The sequence below is a fragment of the Copadichromis virginalis genome, linkage group LG19 (assembly GCF_057382275.1).
Source record: "Copadichromis virginalis isolate Kocher_CV1m ecotype Utaka linkage group LG19, C_Virginalis_male_GT1.1, whole genome shotgun sequence".
In the NCBI taxonomy this organism is placed as follows: Eukaryota; Metazoa; Chordata; class Actinopteri; order Cichliformes; family Cichlidae; genus Copadichromis; species Copadichromis virginalis.
The window spans coordinates 10,359,527-10,377,614 of record NC_140636.1 but is presented as its reverse complement, the minus strand read 5'-3'; the positions used below and the strand labels follow the sequence as shown (position 1 = coordinate 10,377,614).

The 18,088-nt window shown below is 43.4% G+C and overlaps 2 protein-coding genes across 5 annotated transcripts; one reads left to right on the top strand and one right to left on the bottom strand.

Annotated features, from left to right (window-relative positions):
• Positions 1–1,899: 1,899 nt before the first annotated feature.
• On the bottom strand, positions 1,900–13,532 carry bag5 (BCL2 associated athanogene 5). 3 transcript variants are annotated; one of them, XM_085440940.1, is made up of 4 exons: positions 11,317–11,596; positions 10,840–11,078; positions 5,312–6,208; positions 1,900–3,286 (listed from the first exon to the last, which is right to left on the bottom strand). In XM_085440940.1, the coding sequence occupies exons 2-4, from the start codon at positions 10,869–10,871 to the stop codon at positions 2,746–2,748; spliced, it is 1,470 nt and encodes a 489-aa protein (XP_085297066.1). In that variant the 5' UTR covers positions 10,872–11,078; positions 11,317–11,596; the 3' UTR covers positions 1,900–2,745. The 3 variants fall into 3 exon arrangements, with proteins under 3 accessions (XP_085297066.1, XP_085297065.1, XP_085297067.1); XM_085440939.1 differs by lacking the exons at positions 10,840–11,078; positions 11,317–11,596 and adding an exon at positions 13,456–13,532; XM_085440941.1 differs by lacking the exon at positions 10,840–11,078.
• Positions 12,572–17,767, top strand: coa8 (cytochrome c oxidase assembly factor 8). Of its 2 annotated transcripts, none has more exons than XM_085440943.1 (5): positions 12,572–12,877; positions 13,923–14,120; positions 15,801–15,864; positions 16,972–17,062; positions 17,496–17,767. In XM_085440943.1, the coding sequence occupies exons 1-5, from the start codon at positions 12,749–12,751 to the stop codon at positions 17,614–17,616; spliced, it is 603 nt and encodes a 200-aa protein (XP_085297069.1). In that variant the 5' UTR covers positions 12,572–12,748; the 3' UTR covers positions 17,617–17,767. The 2 variants fall into 2 exon arrangements, with proteins under 2 accessions (XP_085297069.1, XP_085297068.1); XM_085440942.1 differs by having other exon boundaries at positions 12,573–12,883.
• The last annotated feature ends 321 nt before the right edge of the window (positions 17,768–18,088 follow it).

The following is an 18,088-nucleotide window of genomic DNA, read 5'->3' as shown; positions in this document are numbered from 1 at the left end:
AGACAATGAGACAGGAATGATTTAAATACTTCTGTTAACAGCGTAAAACTTTGGATAAACTATTCAAAGAAACGTGTATAATACACTGATGCAGTGTCCTGCGAGGAACAGACATACATCTGTGTGTTACTGCGTACAAAAAAAAACGTGAGCATAAGGTGTGTCTGGGTCGGTTTGGTCTGAGAGAGCATAAGGTTCGCCGTGAGAAAGCATCTGTTGCAACAACAGCCAGGCAGACTGGCTACGTTTAATGAACACTGTTTAAGCTAATTTCCCCCCCGCATGAGTCAGCTCACTACCCAGGAGGCCGAGCTGCAGGCTTTGTGCCAGAAAACTGCTTCCAGTAGTAGCTTCAAAGAGTTAGAAGGGCTGGTGAAGCTTCCCCGAAAACATGCTGGACCACATTTCCTGCAGCTGGGATGAACAACAACGCCCTAAAGACTTTAATCACTGTGAGCAACTTGTTGCAGGGGAAACATCTGACCTCTTAGTGTGTGTGTGTGTTCAAACACAATCACACAGAGATCAGAGACTCTCAGTTGACGAGAAGTCTTGTGAGCCAAGAAATTCTGGAGACGGCTTTAGTCTTATTCAACCACCAATCGGATAAACTTCAAAAAGACTTCCTCTTTCTCTGCTCTCTGCTGAGGTATTTTTAATGAGCTGGCAGATGCGTCTTCCACCTCAGGTGTCACCGTAAGGCAGAGGACCACCTAAATTATCAGAATTTTACACTGACTGATGCGCACACACACGCACACACTGTGAAGAGAAATAGCGAAGTAGCAGCAAGCAAGTTGTGGATTTCTGCTGTCAAAGATCACGACGTATGCCTAAAAACGCTTGCTACGAGCTGAGGAGCGATTCTTTCATTAGCTGCCTTTTCCTCCCGCTCAGGAACACCTCCACCATCGTCTCCTCGTCAGCTGATGAAGGGGGTTAAGCAGGAAGGTGAGACCGGTCGTTCGGTTTTTCTCTGTTGATTTTCCTGCTAATGTCGCCTAAGTGCTGTCAGAGCACGAGAGCTGCTCCAGAAGCGTGGCTGTTTTGCAGCGTGAAACCATGACTCATGTCGCTTTGCCTGGTAAAAAAGGAGCATCATCGCTGTGTTACTACAAATGACTGGCCGGAGCATTTTCAGGAATACATGCTGAATGCTTAAAAAGCGTTTCTGACAACTAGTGCATATTTCTGATGGTTATAATGACCAAGGTGCTCTCCATAAACACATTCGGCGCTTTAGTTTCCTCATTGTGCACTTTTATATTTAAAAAAAGAAAGAAAATAAAAAGAGCTTGCTCTTTAGCTCTTTAATCAGCTGCTGCACTACAAGGCTGCTTTTACATAAACCGGGTCATAAGGAAGGGTCAAAATCAAGGCACACAGACTTCTCTACTAGTCCTTTCCCTCCCTCCTGCTGTCTGCAGCAGAAGCAGCTTAGAGAAGTTTCTAGAAGGCTCTGTCGACTGCCATCACCGTCAATCCTCTACCTAACAGTACCCGACTGTCGGCCCTGTGCGCTTCAGCCTTGATGTGTTAATCCAGTGGATATCTTTGCTCGCCCTCCTCCCTTTCTTCCTCCTCTCCCCAGGGACCTCTCACAGTCTCTCCTCCATCCGGAGAGAGCAGTAGGTAGAAACAAACAAACAGAAAACAACTCAAACAGCAGCAGCGGTGACAAAATTTCTCCTCTGCCCCTCTATCTCTGGATTTAGCCCTGATTCATTAATAGCCTGAAACGATCATACAGGAATCAGAGCAAACGCGAAACCCGTTACAGATGAACAGCTACGCAAGCGGCGAGGAGGTGGAGGAGTAACTTTCATCTCTTCATTCACAGCCGAGGGGATACCGCATCAACACTGACGTTTTGTTTGCCGTCCGATTTTGTGTGGTGTGAACTCTCACCGTTCCCTCTCTAATTACATCTGTTTAAACGCACACTCTCTGGCTTGTGAACATTTGTCACGTTTCACCTTCAAAAGCACATCACCTCAGATTAAATAGACACTGCTGTTCACTTTTCGTGATTACAATTTCTGAGTGAAACAAACAAAAAAAAAAAAAAAGGAATCGACCAAATTCAACTACCTTAATTTTTTTTTTTTTTTTTTTTTTAAAAAGGAAGGGGGGGTGGGGTGTCTTTTCTCACCCTATATCAGCAGGTATCACTCTCTGGACCAAGCCCAGCTCTTAGGGTAGCCATAGACAACTTTTCCTAATTAGGTCACGGTATTCAACACGTGCATCGGCTGTCTCCATTAGCAACTGACACTCTGATTAATCAGGGAAACCACTGCTAAGCAATCCATCACACTGGGATAATTTATCAACATCAAGTGCAGTCTAGAGGATGTGACCACTTTTACAGGCATTATTTAGTGCTTTGGCTTCGACAGCCACACGCCAAATGCAAAGACAACAAATAACAATTTGCGCGCATACACTCACACGCACACACAGGTACACACATACATGGGAGATTTTAAAAGATATCTCCAAATAGCACAAAGAGAATTTTCAAAGTGTTTCACAAAAGTAGTTCTGTGTTTATCTGCAGGGTCGGCCATGACAACCACGAAGTGATGAAAGAAAAAGCGCTGCTGCAGTGCATTCTAGGGATCTGAATTCATATTTACAGCCCGTGGAATGATAATGTACCAGTTTATTTCCTTATTTTTTTTATTTTACACACATTATCAGCTCCTTTTGTTCCTGCAGCATCCCATCGTGTTTTGGAATTAATTAATACTCCCACTCATCTGTCTTCATGTCCAGGTAGTTGAGAATGTTCTGGGCAAACTTCACCGCCTGCTTGCGTGCCACCTTGGTTGTCTCGTCGCCTTGCGGGTCAACGGCGTCCAGCGCCAGCAGCTGTTTGGTAAGCAGCTCCTCCAAGATCATGTAGCTCTTGTCGACCCGCTTGCCGTCGAAGCCCAGGACCTGAGCCTGGAGCTCTGACAGGCTCCCCAGGACTTGCCACACAGCTCGATGTGATGGGTGCTCATTGGGGCCTGGCTGGCGGCGTGCTAGAGCCTCGCGTAGGTCCAGGAACGTGATGACCGCCTGGACTTCCACCACAGCACGGCGACGGGCTTCTCTTATGCACGGGTTCTTCGCCGTGTCCACCTGGTCCAGTTGGGTGAGAAGACCCTGCAGCTCAGCTTTGGGTCTGAAGCTGAGGTCACCCATCACACAGTGTCGTAGGACGCCCTCTCGCAGGTGCGAGATGTGAGCTCGCACGCCCTCGATCTCTCGGATGGAGTTGTTCTGCGCCAAGTCATACCTGTGAGGGTGGGGGCAGAGTCAGTGCTTCTCATGATCAAATCTGCAGAATGAATGACTTGCCGGAGAGTCAATCAATCTTGATATTGTAACTGTGAGTAGGCATCGTTTTAGAAGCTACAACCACAAAATTAGCTTCTTCTTTGGTAAACAAACACTGAAAACCAGTGTTAAAGTACAAGATCTACAGTGGGGCAAAAAAGTATTTAGTCAGCCACCGATTGTGCAAGTTCCCCCACTTAAAATGATGACAGAGGTCAGTAATTTGCACCAGAGGTACACTTCAACTGTGAGAGACAGAATGTGAAAAAAAAATCCATGAATTCACATGGTAGGATTTGTAAAGAATTTATTCGTAAATCAGGGTGGAAAATAAGTATTTGGTCACCTCAAACAAGGAAAATCTCTGGCTCTCACAGACCTGTAACGTCTTCTGTAAGAAGCTTTTCTGTCCCCCACTCGTTACCTGTATGAATGGCACCTGTTTGAACTCATCATCTGTATAAAAGACACCTGTCCACAGCCTCAAACAGTCAGACTCCAAACTCCGCCATGGCCAAGACCAAAGAGCTTTGGAAGGACACCAGGAAAAGTATTGTAGACCTGCACCAGACTGGGAAGAGTGAATCTACAATAGGCAAGCAGCTTGGTGTGAAAAAATCAACTGTGGGAGCAATCATCAGAAAATGGAAGACATACAGGACCACTGATGATCTCCCTCGATCTGGGGCTCCACGCAAGATCTCATCCCGTGGGGTCAAAATGATCATGAGAACGGTGAGCAAAGATCCCAGAACCACACGGGGGGACCTGGTGAATGACCTGCAGAGAGCTGGGACCACAGTAACAAAGGTCACCATCAGTAACACACTACAACGGCAGGGAATCAAATCCCGCAGTGCCAGACGTGTTCCGCTGCTGAAGCCAGTGCATGTCCAGGCCCGTCTGAAGTTTGCCAGAGAGCACATGGATGATACAGCAGAGGATTGGGAGAATGTCATGTGGTCAGATGAAACCAAAGTAGAACTTTTTGGTATAAACTCAACTCGTCGTGTTGGAGGAAGAAGAATACTGAGTTGCATCCCAAGAACACCATACCTACTGTGAAGCATGGGGGTGGAAACATCATGCTATGGGGCTGTTTTTCTGCCAAGGGGACAGGACGACTGATCCGTGTTAAGGACAGAATGAATGGGGCCATGTATCGTGAGATTTTGAGCCAAAACCTCCTTCCATCAGTGAGAACTTTGAAGATGAAACGAGGCTGGGTCTTCCAACATGACAATGATCCAAAACACACCGCCCGGGCAACAAAGGAGTGGCTCCGTAAGAAGCATTTGAAAGTCCTGGAGTGGCCTAGCCAGTCTCCAGACCTCAACCCCATAGAAAATCTGTGGCGGGAGTTGAAAGTCCGTGTTGCTCGGCGACAGCCCCAAAACATCACTGCTCTCGAGAAGATCTGCATGGAGGAATGGGCCAAAATACCAGCTACTGTGTGTGCAAACCTGGTAAAGACCTATAGTAAACGTTTGACCTCTGTTATTGCCAACAAAGGTTATGTTACAAAGTATTGAGTTGTATTTTTGTTATTGACCAAATACTTATTTTCCACCCTGATTTACGAATAAATTCTTTACAAATCCTACCATGTGGATTCATGGATTTTTTTTCACATTCTGTCTCTCACAGTTGAAGTGTACCTCTGGTGCAAATTACTGACCTCTGTCATCATTTTAGGTGGGGGAACTTGCACAATCGGTGGCTGACTAAATACTTTTTTGCCCCACTGTATTTATGAAAACAAAAAAACTAACTGAATGAAAACCATGTAGCTCATGTTCAAAAGTCTTTTACATATAATTTCCTGAACACGTACCCACCCATGGATCTTGGATGGGTAAAATGTGACTTTATTGGAGCAATATTTGTTCAGTTTGTCATCAATTCATCAATGAACGATCAATTAAAAATAATCAATTCGGTGCAGCACTCATCTGCAGCTTCATCCTTTATGAGTGACGCCTACCTGCGTGTGTCGTCTCCTTCCCCCTCCAGGTCCAGATGTTTCAGCAGCCCGTTTATCTCCTCCACCACCTGTTTCCTGTAATTTCTGATCACCGCGTTCCCCGAAACATCCAGAGCGTCCAGCTCCACCTGCATCTCTGTCAGGATGCGTGACAGGTGGGCACAGCTGTCCCTCCCGCTCAGACCCATCAGCAGCGCCACCAGCTGGCTGCGGGCCACGCTCACCTTTACCATCACCTGGTTGATGCAGTTCACGGCCTCGTGGGTGTCTCCCGACAGCGGCAGGGAGAGGGTCTGCTGCTGCGTGCGCCCTTCGATCACATCCTGTACAGCGCAGAGGCGCGTTAGCGCCCGGTAGCGTGCTTTGCGGAGCGGCACCCTCCCTTCGGTCTTGACCTGAGTGAGCCTCAGCACGAGCTGCTGCAGAGCGTCCACCAACTCGTCGTTGATCTCTGTCACCCCGCCTGCTCGCTGCGGAGCCACGACGCGCTCGTCCACCAGCTGCCGCGCCTCGTAGCTTAGCTGTTCGATGGCCAGCCGGGAAGGATGGGTGGCGTTCTCTTCTAGATAACGCAGGAGTCCCTCCACCTCCTGAGCCGCTCTTTTTCGCGCTCCCTGCAGCTCCGGCTTGCCCTCTGTGTCCACCTGGTCCACATCCAGCAGCAGGCGGGTCAGCTCTCGCTCCAGACGCTTGTAGTCCCGATCGTTCTGAAGGCCGCTGAAGGTGCACACCTGCGGCCCCAGAGACGCCACCTCCTTCTGTATCTCGTACAGCCGCATCATGGCAGGGTGCTGCGGATGATATGCCGGCTGCTGCTGCTCCATTGGATGTTGTTGCTGCTGCTGTGGACCACCATGGTCCATCCTCTTCCCGCCATCAAAGGGCTTCCCAAACAGGCTGAAAAAAATGAAGCAGGAAAGGGAAGTCAGAACAATGAGCAACTGGAACAAACAGAGCCTCAGCAGACCGTATCAACAAGCCAACACAAACTCTGTAACCACATCCAGAGGCTGGAATCTTGAAGAAATCAAGAAGAATTTAGAACAACGTAGCATAAATGCCACTGGTCCTGTTGTCACACTAATTAGCATGTAAATAATGTAGCATTTGAGTTTTGCTCTATGGAAACAAGCACACGCCTGCAGTAGGATTGACCTTCTGACACAGCCAGGAAGGCTGTTATGAATCACTGGAGACTAACTCCCACTGGCTCACAAAAACAAAAAAGGATTTATTGTTGCTTGGCAAATTTGCAGACACATTTCTGTTTATATGTCAGAAAATTCCGCCTGGTGGCAAAAGTCATTAAACGGGATGACACTATGTTTAGCATCAGCAATCCTGACAATGTGCTGCCTCATTTTTGTAAAACTTCACTGTGAAAACTGAGCCTGCAGGACCAGTTTGCAAAAAACACTCCATTTGTTCCTAATTTCTTGCAGCGTTTCAGTCAAACTGTAACTCTCTGAAGATTTTTCACAGCCGATGTCGTCTGACACGATGCCATAAAAACACATTTGAAAGGATTCATTAAACTAAATGAGTTTAAAAAAAAAATAGTACTGTGTGGCGATTGGTTTTTTAGATACATTACTGTGCAAACGTCTTTGCACACCCCTCATTTTTTTATATTTTGCTTCCAAGGTGCCAGACTTTCTTGTCATTTTAAAAAAGCGTTCTTGAGTAACAGTTCTTCAGGCTTTCTGATGGTCTTTCAAAGTTTTTCTTTGGAAATTGGCTTTTTGTTTACTCATTTTCAGTGGAGTCCTTGTACCTGACCATTTTCAGAGGAATGTTTAAGCTCCTTAATACTGATCTATGAATCACTCAAGCATACAAAAGGCATCTAACCCAAAGAATGAACCAGTGATGTGCCTACACATAATAGAAATCGTGGCAAAGAGCCCATTTTAAATAGTATCTTTAAACACTTTGTTTTTAGCAGCCTGTCACAAAAACACATCGGTCCTGTTTTTTTCTTGAGTCTATAAAAATGTTACAGACAACACAGTTTGACAAACATAAAATAGTATTTTTGCACTGACATGGTGATTTTTAAAGGGCTATAAGCCAAAATGGAGACAACTGGAGGACAACGATGAAGTCGCAGGCCTAAAAAATTATCAGCAGCATCTGAAACTCAAATCCTCAAGAAACAGGAAAAAAAAAAATAAAATCAAGCAAAGACCTGAAACAGGACCTGACATCTGGCCATTCAACTGAGTCATCCACTGAAGCCTCAACAGAAAGGGTCTCAGTAGAAGGCAACTTATAACCAAAAGGTTCCAGAAATAGGCCCATAAAAATAGAAAACAAATGAATAAAGCTTACAATTTACATTTTTCTGATCATATTCATCCACATGTTCAGACCGCTGGCCATTTTTACACTGCTCTGTGGAAATTTTATCATGTCCCCTTGCATTTGTGCCTCTACGATGCACGCTGGAGTTCCTACAGTTTCTCTAAACAGCAATGCTTCAACTCCACTTTCATTTTTTTTAAAAAGTGGACAGAGGCGTCGAAGTATGGCAAGTGATGAGCGAAGTGACGAGTTTCGGTTTGTCCAAGAAACTCTGCTCTAAACCTGCAGACGACTGCACGAGGGCCTGACCACAGTGTTGGTCATTTCATCCCTCAGACCCCTCAGGATTGGAGAATATGGCCTCTTCTACTGTAACCAGAGCCCCAGCTCTCAGCACCAGCAATGATCCTTCACATGAAAGTCAGGTCATTTTAGAAGTTCCTGTTTCCTCACTGGAGGAAAACTCAGAGCAAACAACACAAGCGGTCAGAACGAGAGAGCAATCTAAAAACATCAGCCAACATAAACAGACCAGAAGGGCCTGAGAGGATGATCCAGAAAGGGAGGCTGGCCAAATATAAATCAAATGAACATCAAGGTTGCTCTCCTGAACGAGCAAAGACATCGTGTTAAAGAGCTCAAAGACTGTGTCTATACATCTTTAACGTTCAGTAGTAACCTTATTTTGCCAGGACATGACAATAAAAAAAAACCCAAACTGATGACATCATCCAAAATCCCCTATATTTAATCAAAGACTTCTTTATGTTAAGAAGCACAATCCCTGTTCAGGCCAATGACAGCGCAGCTATAGACAAGAACAACTTCCCACATAATATACTCACACAAAATTCTGCCCTTACAACTGCAAGAAAACAAATGAGGTTAACCTACATTTAGTCTCGACAAGACAAACACCCACATGACAACCACTGGGAGCACTGCAGCGCGTTTCTATGAGATATATTGCCTGACGTGATCGTGATAAAGCTCTAATCCGCGTTAAAAGACGGGATCCAGATTCCTTTGCAGTGCGACTGCCCATCGAGCTTTTTAATACCGAGCAGAAAATAAACGCAGCTGACCAACACCCAAAAAATTTGAAACGGTTCATAGCGCCTCCAGAATGAATCTCCACACAGGAAGATTCGGTCAGACGGCCTCATTAAATGTGTCACAGGTGCCTTGAGCTCTGGAATATATTCCCAGTTAGACATTTAGAAAAATGCCATTAAGATAGAAGCATCTGCCTTTTAGTTTAGGATTAATAACACGGCTCTCGTGAGGGCTGAAAAGATTAAATCATCTTTTGCGTTTAAAAAAAAAAAAAAGAAGCTTTGCCAAACTCCAATGTGAAGATCTGCGGCTTTTCGTCCCTCTAAATAGATCATTTGTGGTTTGGTTGCGTATCTGATGACAACACAAAATTGAAAAGGTGAAATTACATGAAAAAAGCAGCCACATTAAAGACAGAAAGAGCAACAGATGATGACGTGTTTCAGCCCTCTTTGCTGCCTCTTCTTTCTGTAATCATTTTACTGTCTTGTTGCAGTTGTGCACGTGTGCACGTCTTTAAGGTACTTTTTATCCCATGAATGTGTATATTTTAGACCTTCTGAGTCAATCTGCAACACCTGTGTGCACATCCACACAGTTTTGCTTGTTCTTTTGCTCATTTAGCGTGTTCTGTGGTTCCTTTTCCTTTCTTTTTCTGGTAGTTGTGTATTTTTATACTCTTGCTTTCTCTTGCAATAATTTTGAGTTGCTCTACTGTCATTTTGTGGCCCTTAAAAGTCATTCTGTGCATCTCAGTAGTTGTCGTCATTTCAGATCATCTGCACGTCATCGATCAGTTCCCGGGGGTCCTGCAAGTAATGGAGTACACAAAAGCAAAGCCTTGACAGCGGCTATGTACAAATCCATCACAGGCATGAACTGTTTGATTTCAGCCCTGTTCAGGATTTTGGATCTGTGTCTCTTTATAGCATCTTCATATCTCTGCAGATGGTTTGCATTTATTTGTGAAATCTTGGAGTCTTTCTAGCCACTCTGTACCAAATGTCATCTCTTTGTAGCAGTTTTGTTTCACCTTATAGGCATTTGTGTCTCTCAGTTTTCTTTGGGTTTTTTTTTCTTTTTTTTAAGGACAAACTGAACTGTTCAAAAATTGCTTTCTGCTATAGACGATCCCCCATTTAACCCCCCTGCTATGATGTTATGGTAAATGGCCTGTATTTGTATTTACTAGTCCCTAAGGACCCCAAAGCGCTTTACACATCCAGTCATCCACCCATTCACCTGGGGCGCACTGACAGAGGCGAAGCTGCCGGACACTGGCGCCACCGGGCCCTCTGACCACCACCAGTAGGCAATGGGTCAAGTGTCTTGCCCAATGACACAACAACCGAGACTGTCCAAGCCAGGTCTCGGTGTTATGCTAAACACCAGAGCACACAGACATGAAAGGAAAGCTCTGCCAGCATGATTATTACATGTAAATACAGTAGCCGCCAGTATGATGTTTTGTTATCCAAAGCATCAATTAGGCTTATTAGCAATAGATAGGATTATGTATCAATGTTGCCTAAAGTACTTTTACATAACAGGGCGAGGGGATGGGCATTTCCACAAGAGTGGATGAGCACATGTCGGGCCAGAGCTTACAAATCTGAGTATTTATTAGGATAATCTCAGCAAAATCCACAGCCTGCCTTGTCTGAGCCAAGACAGACAAGGCTGATGTGGTGGTTTCAAAGCTAAGGGCAGGTTTGCCTCCCTCGTGGGAGGGAATCAGTCCTCCATTCCCATGAGTCTCGCTGCATGAAGGGTGACCGAGCTGCAGGTGACACGCATGCAACACCTCCTGCTTATCTCCCAGATAAAGGCTTCGAGCTCCATCCCCGGCTGCCTGCATGCTTGCCGGTCCTTCTGCACGGCTTTGCGCATTATGTCACCGCAGAAAATCCCGTCCTGCCGCCTGCGTGCGAACGCATCTACCTCTGAGAGCCCATGTTGCCGGAGCTGCGCTACAAGAAGCACAGATACCACACCTCCAGATCTCGACAAAACGGCTCAAAGCATCTCCAGATGCTGTCAGCTGCATCCTTTCTCTCTCGTGCACACACGCACACATACACAGACAGATAGATATACACACACACACACACACACACACACACACACACACACACACACACACACACACAGAGCAGCATTCCTCTCACCTTTTCAAAACCCCGAACACATTCGCGCACATTTTCACGGATGTCTGTTTCCATCAGCCAAATGCTGGGCGGCTCGTGCAGGAAAGATGCATCCAAAGGGATAAAGCCGAAATCCGGGAGATCTCGATGCTCCTGCGGTCAGCTTCAGTATCCAGCGACTGACTGTGACTGACTGACTGCGGTCGGGCTGCTGTCGCCCCTCCCACAGCCTCTATCACCAGATTCCTTCCTCCGCTGCCCTTTAAAACAACTTAATTTAAAAATAAATATGCTACCAAGGACTCATGAAACGCTTAAATGGAAACAGCCATTACAAAAACCGGTTTACAGCAGACACTCCCCTGTGAATGCCATTGTTAGTGTGTTAAGCTAGCTACTGATGATCACCTGACACAGCCCCACCTCAGCCAAATAACTCTGGCTTTTCAGCGTAAATACATCAACACCGCCACCTCTCTTTAACAGTTTCGCTCTTACCTGCATAGCCAGCGTACAGCCATCGGAACTGTTGCGGAAAAGTGCGCACCTCCTGTGACTAAAGCTAAACATTAGCCTACCTAGCTACCTTCGAGTACTTACTTTACAGTTCGTGAGGATATGAACTAACACGGAGTTTGTGTTTCCTCGCTAATATTGAAGAGACGCCATTACATCACTGTTTTATTGATGTTAACAAATAAGAAATACAAGTCGATGTTTAGTTACCGCACGACACGTATATGCGGATGTAAAATAAATCGCATAATCCTGTTAATATTCGGATAAACAGCTTTACTATTTTTAACCTTGTGCAAATTTTGGTCGACCAACAATAGGCGCGCTTCATTTGGTCATGACTCCGCGTCGTTTAACGGTGCTAAGATAAACCCTGACTTAGCTACTGTTTAACTTTTACTTTAGTCTATTTAACTTAGTTAACAAAAAAGTTTGACGAGCATTATGTATTGTGTAGTAAAAAAAAAACAACTAACTAACAATCTAGCATCTCCAACAATTCAATAACAGAACGAAATAGGCATTTAGATACTTTGTGAGAGTAAAAGTACTAATAGCGAAACCTACACAGATAATCCATGTGGTTTTCAAGTTTAATTCGACAATAATGATATTTATCAAGCTACGTTGAGCCCTGCTCAACTTCGTCTGCTCCAAGCAGGATCCAGACAAACCTCCTCCTCCTCCTCAGCCTGTTATTCTTAGCTCAGCTCCCCTCTCAACCTGACTCTGCTGTACAAAATGCAACATTTACCACTGAAATATAGTTATTAGAAGAAATATAGTATATAAATATAGTATTAGAAATATAGTATTAGAAGTAGTATACAAAATAATAATAATAATAATAATAATAATAATAATAATAATAATAATGATGATAATAATACAATACATAGGAAGGGCTGCAGCAAAGGAAAAATAAATATAGTGGGGATTTTTGCTTCATAGTGACTACATATGTATATTCCTAACATCTAATCTGGTTGACCTCTTTTTTTTTCTTTTACCCCTACAGCCGTTTTTTTCAATTCGTTTATTTTTTAATAAGGAAAAAATGTGACTTAAGCTTAAATAAATAAACAAATAGATAACATAGACATATATTTATTCCCCACATTACTTTCTGTTTTGGCTCTTTCTGTAGTCTTACATTTAAAGAATATCCTAAACTGACAAGAAACCTTTTTTCTGTTGTCGTTTTTTAAGTGAATCCGGGATTTACCGGTGAGATTGCCGAGCGCATCCATGCTCCTTGTTGGGCTCACGTGACCAAATGGCAGGCAGTTGTACAGAGAAGGGCACGAGCTCAGTGAAAGTTTGGTTGTGTCCTCGAGCTCAGTCTTGTGCTGTTTAGTGGTTTTTGGCGTGATTTGTTTTATTTAAGTCGCTTTTTTAGAGTCGGCTTGCAAAAATGGCCGCCAGGACAGCTGCAGCTGCGAGACGGTCGACATGGAGGAGCTTCTGTCCTTCCAGTCTCCGCTTATCTGCAGGTAGCAGTCGGCTCTGCAGCTCCAAACAGGCAACCCAGAAGGACAAGCCAGTAAATGTTTGTATAATGACAATTTATTACATTTATACACCGTTTAAAGGGCTGCCATTTGTTAGCTATAGACGGCTGGGTTGTTGTTGTTGACGATCACGTGTGGCGCCATTTTTTTATGCCCACATTAAAGACGTGTGTACGAAATAAGCTGTTTTTTAAAAATAAATTTTAAACGTTGCAGGAAATAAAGTGTTATTGACAAAAATATATTGCAGTGCTTTAGACTTTATTAGGGTTAAATCGGTGTTACAACGTCTGTTTTAATGATACAGTTGTAGTATAAGTATTTGTAGGAAAATAATTGAGAACAATTTAAAATATTATGGTTTAAAGTTATATTTTAAGACCTAAAGTGTCCAGCAATACATCTTCTTAGATTTCACTTTTTTTTACCCTTTCAAAATCACATGCATTTGTTGGAGTTTGTAACTGCAGATGTTTAATGACTGTTTAATAATACAGTATTTCTTTAAAAATGTAAATACATCTACTTTACATATAAGCGTGCATTGATATGCCTGTCAGTAATCAGACTGAATTTGCTGACCCAGTGTTTTGCATTTGGATTGTTTTACCTCTCTTTTCGTCTCTTGGCCCTGGAGCGTTTTTTATTCCTCGCTGCTCTTTCCATCTTGAAGTCTGCTCGGTAATGATAAGCTGTCTGGTGGAGGTCACTGCCCATTTAAAGCCACGTGATGTGCATCTGCTGTGTGGAGTGTCAGTCTTTAGCAGACTGTCTTTAAACCTGAGTTCCAGATGATATCTGCATTTTTCATTAGTACAGATGTGGCTGTGTTGGTGATGCTAACTTTGCATGTGGAGTTCAAACTACATGGTATTTGTGTCTGATGAGCTCATCGTTGTCATATGGGGTTTGCATAGGTGAAATTTGGGACATCTTCAGCCTTCTGACTGTTGTCACCTGCAATTCTACGCTCAACTTTTGTGTTAGCACCCTGTATCTTTCCCGTTAAGTTATTTTTGTGCTGATACTGTGTTGTCTGAACCCATCGTTACTGTAGTGTCTTCTTTTTTTACATAGAGATCTACATATAGACCAGAACCCAGCTCCACACATGACTGGGTCGGTCCACCAAACTCGCTCTCCAACATACGGCCAATTATTTACCACATCCCGGAGAATGAAACAGAGCTGGAGAAACGGCTGAGAAACCTGAGGCAGGACACAGAGGACTGGAACCACAATTTCTGGGCCAAGCAGAACATCACCTTCAGCAAGGTTACTGAAATACTTTTTAAAAAGTGTTTCTCTGGGGTCAGGGACTGGCCTCTGAAAACTAGTTTGTCTAGTTTTTGGAAGTCTCATTTGTAGGTGGGGTGAAAAGCCAGTCCCTATGGAGGGTAAGGGGGGTATTGTCTAAAAATAGGGAGCACAGTGTAGAGAGAGAAGCACGCATAGTGCTGCTTTTAACTGTTGAGATGGAAACTAACAAAGATACCATGGGGGAATTAATTGTTCGATCCCCTGCTTTATTTATACGTTTTCTCGCGTTTTATGGTAGCTTCATTTTAATGAAGGGAGACAGAATATTCCCAAATCCCAAAAACAAAACACTCAAGTGAGTCGACATCCCTCCTGAGATGTCAATATTTTCATAGAAAACTAGAAAGTTGTGATAAAATTGGTTCTTTTAAGTCATCTGAGCACATGACATGTAGTTTGGAAGAGAATAAAATTCATTTAAGGCTAGTTAGATCGTCAGTTAAGACTGTGCTGGCTGTTCTGCCCTTCTGAAAATAAGCTGAAAGGTGGTGGGTGGTGTAAAGCAGGCATAGAAGCGGTTGTTGGTTCATTGTGGGGCAGGTGATTTCAGAGTATGAATAAGAGTGGGAAGTTGATGTGCTCCAAGAAAACCTTTAATCACAGAGGAAGTGGAGTCTTTAGTCTTTGCAGAGAAACTGAAAGTTACTCCTAAATTAAATTCCTAAATTGTTTGTGATATTGTCCTGAGAGCATAAAGATGATGTCTTCCAATTTATTACAGTTAATATATATTTATGATGGTAATTGTTGGCCTGTATTTGTATAGCGCTTTACTTAGTTCCTAAGGACCCCAAAGCGCTTTACACTACATTCAGTCATTCACCCATTCACACACACATTCACACACTGGTGATGGCAAGCTACATTGTTGCCACAGCTGCCCTAGGGCGCACTGACAGAGGCGAGGCTGCCGAACACTGGCACTGGCAGGCCCTCTGACCATCACCAGTAGGCAACGGGTCAAGTGTCTTGCCCAAGGACACAACGGCCGAGACTGTCGGACTGCTCGAACCGGCAACCTTCCGATTACAAGACGAACTGCCAACTCTTGAGCCACGATCGCCCCATGATGATTCATATTGTCCTGCTACTGCTGCTATTTATTTCATATGCAGCCATGCCGTACTGCCGCTTAAATCCAATGAATCAAATTGATATTAGAAGAAAATTCATCTGTAGCTGTTACAAAACCAAACCAGGTGAGCGATCCCTGTCGGCTTGTTAGTTCACTTTTCTTAAAAATAAAATGGAAATTAAATTAAACACGATGAAGTCCACTAACCGCATTATCTTCCCTGCCAACTTCCTACTTGCATTAGAATCATGCTGTAATTTCCATCATTATTAATGGAGACTGTAATAGCAGTGGATGTAATTAATCTCTGTGTGCTGAGCTCGTATGTGTGTAAAATCATTTCACCAGTAGAGGGCAGCATTGCATAACAAATGTGTTCTGTTAGGGCCCAGCTATGTAAGAGGTTACAGTGAGGAATAATTGACTGTAGGTTTTATGTGGACCCCAGTCCAAATCTGATTTAACGACCTTTTAATTAACTTTAAGACTGACCTAATTTAAAGTTACAGTTAAATCTTAAAAGGTTTGTTTGTTGTTTGTTTGTTTTACACTGTCTGCAGGAAAAAGAAGCTTTTATCATTTCACAGCTGAAGGCAAAAGGCTTGACTCTGCGTGATCAGGACGGTGAGGACATGCAGCCTTTTCTGAATATTTCACATTGTTGGTTGGGTTTGCACTTAGACAGTATTTAACCAGCTCAGATGGGTGTACTATGAAACAAGATTACTGGGTGAGTGATGTAAGTCGACCTTGATGTAAGTGAAGGGGCCGCCTTTATACCTGGCTAGATCACCATGGTAACTTATGCTGACCACATCCCTGGTTTGTACCAGTTTATTTTTAGAGTTTCGATTTAAAGTTTTCACAAATTCTTTTAGTTACAGTGTCTTACAAACACAATATTGAGTCTCTGCTAAATGAATACAAATATTTGCAGTCTGTAGAGCTTAAGACTGCAGAATGAAGCTCAGCTGTGAGGTTACAGATAATTCAAACTACATCATATTATCACTGGACTTTCCAAATATTCATATTTGGATGACGATGCAGAAAATGTTTAGTTTTTTGTTGGTGTTTTTTTTTTTTTTTTTTCATTGGCTACCAAGCCTTAAAAAAATCAATGCTAGAGTTGCAGTTTATCATTAGTAAACTAAAGTAATCCCACGTCTCCTTCGTTAGGCTGTGGGTGAATTGTCAGAGCTGAACACAGCGAGAGCACCGATGTGTGGCTGTGACATCAGAGATAAACATTGAAGCTAAGCTTTCAGCTCTTGTGATGATCAAAACACTAAATTAACAATTTTCTGCAGCATTACTCATACTTGCAGCACCAGGGTTGCATTTTACTGCATTTATTTAACATTGTTAATAGACCTCTATCCCCCATTCATGTGATAATGTCTCTGATTGGAGTAAGTGGTGCTCAGTTGACCCATCCGGTGCCGTCTGAAGTGTCAAAAAACACATCAGACAGCCCTTTTTATGTGAGCACAGAAAACCGGGGTTACCAGAGAGAGTTAATAACCACTGGTGTGATGCCTACTATCGCTGACTGAGGTTTTTTTGGTCAAGTCAGCCAACACAAAGAAACCCTGGCTTTGTCGAACTTGCTTCGTAACCTACCCCTCAGGAGGCACAGTAAACAGCAGTTTGTTTTTCTAACAGCTGGTGAATTGCAGGGGAGATGTATCCTAATGAGAATATAACGCAGTCTGCTGTGTCTTCCCTCAGGACGACGGCGGTCCCTGAACAGCGAAGAGATGGCCACGTTTTACAAAAGCTTCCTGGACAAAAACAGAGTACGACATGCAAATTACAACAAGTGAGTTGTTTTGTCTCCCATGATGCTACTGGGTGGGTGAGTAAGTGAGTGGGTGGGTGGGTGGTTGGGTTGTTCAATGTCCCTCTGCAGCAGCTGTGAGCTTTAACTGCACTGCATTAACTGATCGGCAAAGAACAACAAACCTCACAGGCTATGAAGAAGTTTTGTGTGAATTAGCAATGCAAAGTGGCTGACTTGTCTTCATGTTGGCAAAGCTTTCCGCCCACACACATCACCTCAGCAGCATGTGTGGGATTTAATCTCTGACTTTTGATTGTTATATTTATTGTCGTTTCAATTTAAACTCCATCAAAGCACAAATGTTCCCCTTTTCTTCCTTCGGGTGTTATTGTGCATTTGCCCGTTTGAATCTTTATATCAGCATATTTATTACACTGTGCAAAGTGAAACATTCTGTTTTTTGTGTATCCAGGGAATGGTACAGACGTAACTTTACCATCACCTTGCTCTTGGCTCGAGTCACCCTAAACAGTATGTGGAGGACAGTTACGGAAAGACAGAGCAGCAAGAAAAACGGCACTCCTACCAGCTGATAGCAAAGAAAATACACACACCCCCACCCTCCTGTCAAAATATCAAATGCCTTGGCTATATTTTTGTCACTTCTGTTACTGCTTCATGTTTATTCAGACTCTGCAAATGACTGTAAATTATTCTGGAAAAAATAAAGCAAAGCAAAACATGTGAGGTATTTCTTTTTAATTAATAGTTTTCATCATGTTTTAATAGTTTAAAGTATGGATTGTTATGTCATGGTCTCTTTGGTCAAGAGGGTTTTTGTTTTTTTTCTTGGTGCAGGGGTTATAGATACATTATAAAGCAGCTGTTACACCCAGTTTGTGTCAAAACAAAGACCACCTGTGATATCCTCTCAGTGAGATCGGTGCTGACCACCTACGATAAATACAAGAAATTAAAGAATGTGAGTGTAAATGGTTATCTGTCTCTCTCTCTCTTTATAAGACCTGGGACAGACCACGACCTGTCCAGGGTGTACCCCGCCTT